This window comes from Anneissia japonica, unplaced genomic scaffold (assembly GCF_011630105.1).
Source record: "Anneissia japonica isolate Jap-2015-1 unplaced genomic scaffold, ASM1163010v1 scaffold1785_len1016330_cov206, whole genome shotgun sequence".
NCBI classification, from domain to species: Eukaryota; Metazoa; Echinodermata; class Crinoidea; order Comatulida; family Comatulidae; genus Anneissia; species Anneissia japonica.
In genome coordinates, this window is record NW_022694363.1 from 537,369 (window position 1) to 544,226 (window position 6,858).

Genomic DNA, 6,858 nt, shown 5'->3' on the forward strand with positions numbered 1-6,858 from the left:
TAGCCTCATGATGGTTGGAATACATCGTGATAGATGAAGCAACCTCGACCATGACAGCGTGGTTGACAGATTTAATGCAAAATTTCCAAAATATAGAATTTCACTTTCAGGAATGAGGATTTGAAAATAAATTAGATGGTTACATTGCATACTCTTTGTTTCTTGCTTTATTCAAAATGTTTTGGTTTTGGAAGCTGATTCAACATTAGAAAGCATAGCCTATATGAAGTCATATTATAGTAACTCGATGCCTATCAAATAAGTAAAAAAAATCGCCATAATTCATCAAATACCCCTGGACCCCCACCGGGGGCCCTAGGCGGCCCCCAGCCAAGTGAGACTCGATTCGCTCCACTAGCTCCCCCGTCGGGGCCTTTAGCCCCTCCGTCAGGTCCTGGCGTCACCACTGTGAACAACAAAGACAACTGAAGACAATAGTTCGTCATTAGAAGTTATTTAGTATAACTTTATTCGGAAAATTAATCTCAAAATGGAGTTGCCGTCCCCGGCGTTATCAGTGACGTCGTATGATTTGCATGCGATTTTTACCAATTAACCCTAAAGCAGAACATAGTCGAGCCATGTAGTACCTTGCAAATCATCCCAGAAACCTGGTAGTTTGTTGATTGTTTATTGGTAGCGTCCCTCCGCTGCCAAAAATGGTTTTTTTGGCAGTTGCGTCGACCTCGGTGACATCGTGAGGGCATGGTGAAGGCTGGTTACGATTTGGTGGTACATCGATTCGAGTATTTTCATTCATCTTGCCATGAAAGTCAGTGGCGTATCTAGATGTCTTGAAATGGGGGAGATGATGGGGGTGGGGCACGAAGGTGAAAGGGGCGTGGGGGGCTTCGGCTCGATGATCAGTTGAGGGCGCTAATTCGCAAAATAAGGTGATGAAAATGTTTAACATCGTCAACATCACCATTGTTACACAATGTGCATAACCATGTGGTTTCAGCTGACCATTTACTTGTTTTTCTATCCAACTGCAATGTGTTTGATCGCAATTTGAATTTCAAACTAGCCCCTTTAAAATCTGACATATCAAAAAGATACCATTCCAAGCATGGAGTACTTTTGAACTTGGCATAATCAATCAATGAAGATTTACTATCTATCCTATTGTTTAAAGAAGCGTTTCCTATACGTAGACTACACCTTTTACTTAACAATGGGCTCAGAGCTTCAAAGGAGCTTTCTTTGTTTTTGTAGGTACTGTAGCTTTGATCAGTGGAGTAAGAATGCTTTGATCTTTTGTTTAAATCACTGTGTCACCCACTAGAGGTAATGTTTTGATTGGTTAAACAATTTTGGTACTAGTACATATAAGCTTGCTAATATAGATTTTTCATTCCTGATGATGACATAATTAATGTCGAAATATTGAATCCCAACACGATGGCGTGCATTTCAATACTTGGAGTATGTATATTTTCTAATGTATTGACTATTATAAAATATTTTACTGCACCACAGATTACGGCCTATTTTATATTAAATTCATTTCGGCGGCGTCTTATTATTTCCAAATGCTAATATAACTTAATGAAATATATAAAGTAAGCTATTCATTTTTATCTTCAAGTAATTTTTGTAGATTTAAAGTGCTATTTATCTGTGATGCGGCGTGTCGCACAGGTCATAGAAAAAATAATAGCACGGATTAGCTCCACCTCTCAATATCAGTAAAGTATACCAATTAGATTGTGTGAGTGTATTCATGTGGAACGCCATCCAAGAAGATTAACTAGCGTAGGAAGCTAACCACAACACCGTATCGCATCAATCAGTCGTGCTTGGAATGCTTCTATCGGCAAAGCAACCATTGGTGAATCGGTGAATATAAGGCTTAGAAGCGCCATGATATAGTCCACTCAATTTCCAGTTATCCCGTTCGGATCTGATACTTTTCATTAGAATACCAGGGAGAGGCGTGACAATGATTGTCCTCAACAAATTTGTATGCTATGTAACCGTCTTGGTTTTAACTGTCATTCAAAAAATACCACCAGGTAAGAGAAGCAAAATAGGTCTATGTTTACTTGTGTGGGCCTATTTTTACTTTTAACCTATTCTATTCGTTATATACTACTAGTACTTCTAATTCTACAGTAGATTGTGTAGATTTTATTCACTGTATTTCTGTTTTTATGTTGTAATTTCCACTATTTATCGCCGACAATCTATCGATATTATCAGAATGAAGTTGGTATACCCCTCTATAGCCCTAACACCACCTATCAATATCAATCATTATGATTACCAATATGACAATGTCTGCATAGACCTATTAAAATTACGGTATTTTCGTTATATTTTTAATAATTCCGATCATAATAAAGTTTTTAAAATCTTATAAATCTATATTGTATTTATTAATACATGGTGTTTAAAAAAAATCTTCTAATAGGCATAGGCTAGTCCTATAAAGATTTTTTTTTCTTTTTTAATGATTTCAAAATGTAATTCCTTTTGATGTTCAGAACGGGAAGTGATTTATTGTATAAATTATAGCATGTTTCGAAACTTTCTACCAAGAGGTCAATAAGTTATGAATTATAATTAAAGATCATATTCGTGCCAAGGTTGAAGGTGGGATCAATTTGTTTTTATAACTCCTTGGTGCGAGTCAGATGTTTTGATTCCATCGTGACCGTCATTACAGTACTTTGTTGGTCACTGATACATTTAGGAAGGCTCTACTAATATACAATAGTCATATAGTGTACCAGTACCATAAAATACAAACAATTATATTATACTGTGGTAATATGGTTGGCATAATCTGGACCTACATAAATTATCTTGGTATGGTCTCGTCAGTATGCAGCTTTTAGATATTATATATAACTAATGGTTACTGTACACAAAAGAACCTTCATAAATTATTGTTTCTTTTCTTACACAATAATTTTTTTCCAGGCGATGTGATAATCAATTTAAGAATGTCTGTAAGACTGATGAAACCATTGAATGTTTTCCTTATGTTGCTAGTGCTTTAGGCCTAGGGCCTACTCATTTGATTTACCAATTACAATATTTTGCTTGGTTGGTTGTTTTGATTGATTGATTTATTTATTTATTTCACGATCGGTTGCTTTTAGTGGTAGGTTATAGTAGTTATTGTTTGAACGACCAAAACTATGCCAAAAAGTGTTCTATGCTGTACTGTTTGGTGGAGATTTGTGCCACAATAGTACCTGCCCATACTATCGCTCCATGATTAGGCCTACACGTATCTTTAAAAACTTATTGAAAATTGTGACTATCTAATACTGTACTTCCTTTGTGTTAGTCTGCTTTAAACCAAGTAAAAATATCGTTAAATAACTTTTACTATTATAATAAAGACAACCGATTCAAGAGGAGTATATGGAGCTGGCCACAGATAGAAAGGGGTGGAATCAGAAGTTTGAGGGTGTAAACACACAGTACTGTCTAAAGACGACTATTAAGGGAGCTGATGATGATGTAGCCTATTTTACTGTAACTAAACATGTTCTGAGCTTTATTATTTTGTCGATTTTTTTTTACTTTAACTATGTAAAGTGCATAAAGCAAAATATAATTGCCTATTTAAAATACAATATTATTTTATTATTATTTGTATAAATATTATTATTGTTGTTATTGTTATTACATTATTATTAACCAAATATCGACAAGGTATGGTTGCATAATGCAATGAACATCTTCTCTGCATGGTTCGCTATCTGTAGTTACTTTACAATACACATAATAATAACCCTAATCTATTATTCATTCCTGCATCCAATTCAAACTTGCTATCGTTTGTTGAGTTTCGTTTGATCAGGGAGTAAGTGACATTGAAATAGGTCCATGATTGAATATTATAAACGTGTTACAAATACTTTCCCACGATTAAATCTTGAATAGCAGATACTAAATGGTCGTCAAGCTGATGAATGACTATTTTGTTCGTGCCGCGCGCTCCGTAAAAAATTGTATAGGCCTAATTGTAAACATATATTATTCTGTAAATTTAAATTATCTACTGTACAAGTCGGTATACAATGGCGATGTTCTATTGCTGTTTTCTTAAGAATAAATAAACCAAATAAAATTATTTGTTAAAAGTTGACAGTGTTTAACACTACTGATTCTGTTGATCACTGTCACTGATTGTATTACTAATCATGGAGGTATACTTATTTAGATAATTGGTAATGAAGAATGAAGATGTACTGAGAAATTATGAACTTAAATGTTTAATAATATTGGCATCATCCCGTGTGTGTATTTTACTTTTTATGGTGCACCATTCTTTTCTTACGGCATAGACGGTTAGTAGAGACAGCATTTCATTCTAAATAGCCTATAGCCTGTACTGAATCACCATTGTTTATGCCTATTATTACCTGTGTTGTGTATAAAAATAGAATAAGGGTACAATGTACTGTCGGTTTTTTTAGGTGAAAGCCGTCATTTGACTTGAGCCATTTGTAGGTAGACATGAAAAGAAACTATTGGCGCATTTGACAGTGTCTGTCTCGAAATAATGTCCTGAAACCAAATCCAATGTAGCCTTGGCTAAATATTAATTGTAGATTTATTCAAAACAAATGCGAATCCTCGAATTCATGGTTAATAAGAACCTTGGTTTTATAGTTAATAATTGACATTGTCGCGTGATTCCTGTCACTCAGAATCAGTCATGAAATCAAGTTTCCAGATGCGTAGGCCTAATGATGATGCGTGATACGCGTGGCATCGTATGTTTACTACTTCAGCAGAACGTCAGTAGCGCAATTGTTTTGATTTTTCCTGCTAGGTGTAATATTGGTTAATTTTTTTGATAATATGATAATGGTAGCTATTGTTTTAATTATAATTACAGTAATCCTTTTAAGTTTAACCACGATAATATCCTATTACTTCTAATATCAAAATAAAAATCTTTATTCAGCAATTAAAAACCATATAGAATACAAAATACAACAAACAACATGACATATGCAGAAAACAATAAACACCATAAAAATTCAAAAATATAGGCTCTACACTAAACCCTGAGAAGTGTCCTCCATTGAGTGAAGCCCTTAAACAGTAGGCCTACTGATAAACAGTTTTAACTAAACCTAATTAATACAATTATTTAATCATTTAATACTTATAAATAAAGCATTGGAATATGATAGTTTTCAGACGGCAATAATTCAATGTGTTTTGTTGTTTATTTTGTGTAACATTGACTGTACCGTGACTTGCTTTAAGGTTATGTTATCAATAAGCAAGTTAATTGTTCGACAACGACAGGTACCCGAACAATCAATCCACAAGGTTGTAACGTGCTTAAGGCTTATCCCTATACTCGATTTATTTGTCATAATACTCTCGAAAACTTACAATAGACGTAAGCCCCTGGTCGCCGTTTGTAAAAATAATGCTTTCAGTTTTTTTATGAATTTAAATTCTTTAATTTATTATCTTTATTATTATTATTATTATTAGCAGATTATTTTAATTTTTCCCCAAACACTTAACGTTAGCGCTGTTTCATGGCACTCGGATTATTGTCATTCAGACACTTCTTTACGATACTTTACGAATCGCCCTGCTGGTTCATGGAGGCCCTCTGGTCCCAGAATCATGCCCCACATGCTTACCACTGATGCACAGGAATTGCACTTATTCCATAATTAATTCACTCATTTCATGATGGAATCAATTCCCAGTCATAAATCGATTCAGGATAATATGGAGGGCCCACCGTAAAGAAAGATTACGTACCTACGGTAACAGTTCTGGATCACGTATATCATGGCTATAAATACTATAGCACATTTCCCAAATTATGGAACTGATTACCGTAATACCATAGCAAAGTTTCTATCACGGTGGGCCACTGGTTCCAGAATTTGCATCTTATGATGCTATGTAAACATTTGTGGCATTTTTAGTGTTTCAATAAAATATTAAAAAAAATTGAAAATATTAATAAAATTACCAGATCGTGGCAATGGTGCAAAAAAAAAATTATAGGTTTATAGCATGACGCTAAACCCCATTATTATCCAATTGCCAAATGACTTCTTTAGGTACCGTACCCATTGGGCCATACAAGAATAAATCTCCGATCATACCAAATCCGGTTTTCTCCGTAAGCTTGTGGAAAAATAATCGTATGAAGACAAATTTAACTTCTGTTTTTATTGTGGCGGGATTTTTATTTATGGTTTTTATTTTCTTCTTTCGACAGTGGCTCCCCAGGCGATCTCTGTAATAACCGAAACATTAAAAACAGTGAACCTTGGTGGGACAGTTGAACTGACGTGTACATACGACACAACCACAAGGCGAGAAGATATCCGTATTTACTGGCTGAAAGTCAAAGCACAAGGAGATGAACTTATTCTTGAAATACCTGATGAGTCTACGTCAGTGGTTCATGATCCATATAAAGGTCGATTTAAACGACAAGGGGACAATAATTTAGAAATCAATGATGTCGTTTTGGCTGATGCTGGGTTATATAAGTGCAATGTAACCACCAAAGGGGTGATTATACAATCAAGTTCGTCTGCAGTTGAATTGGTAGTCAACGGTACGTGTATACCATGGCAAATGATTAATTTTAATAATAAAATATAATAATAAAAATAATAAAATATGTAGGTTTTTATATAGCGCTCTATAACTAAGTCTCTGAGCGCTTTCCCACATTATTACCCCAGTCATGGGGAAATTCCATAGTTTGCTGCATTAAATATATCGGCGCATTTTGCACTCGAACCTCCTTAGGTACCCACTTATACTCCTGGGTGAAGAGAAGTATGTAGGTATAACAGATAAAGTGCCTTGCTCAAGGACACAAGTGAAATGCAAAGCAAGGGA

General features: G+C 34.8%; 1 protein-coding gene across 1 annotated transcript; it reads left to right on the top strand.

The window, feature by feature from the left end:
• The first annotated feature begins 1,676 nt into the window (after positions 1 to 1,676).
• LOC117101010 lies at positions 1,677 to 6,630 on the top strand. The gene is made up of 2 exons (XM_033240859.1): positions 1,677 to 2,015; positions 6,224 to 6,630. The coding sequence occupies exons 1-2, from the start codon at positions 1,943 to 1,945 to the stop codon at positions 6,613 to 6,615; spliced, it is 465 nt and encodes a 154-aa protein (XP_033096750.1). The 5' UTR covers positions 1,677 to 1,942; the 3' UTR covers positions 6,616 to 6,630.
• Positions 6,631 to 6,858: the final 228 nt, after the last annotated feature.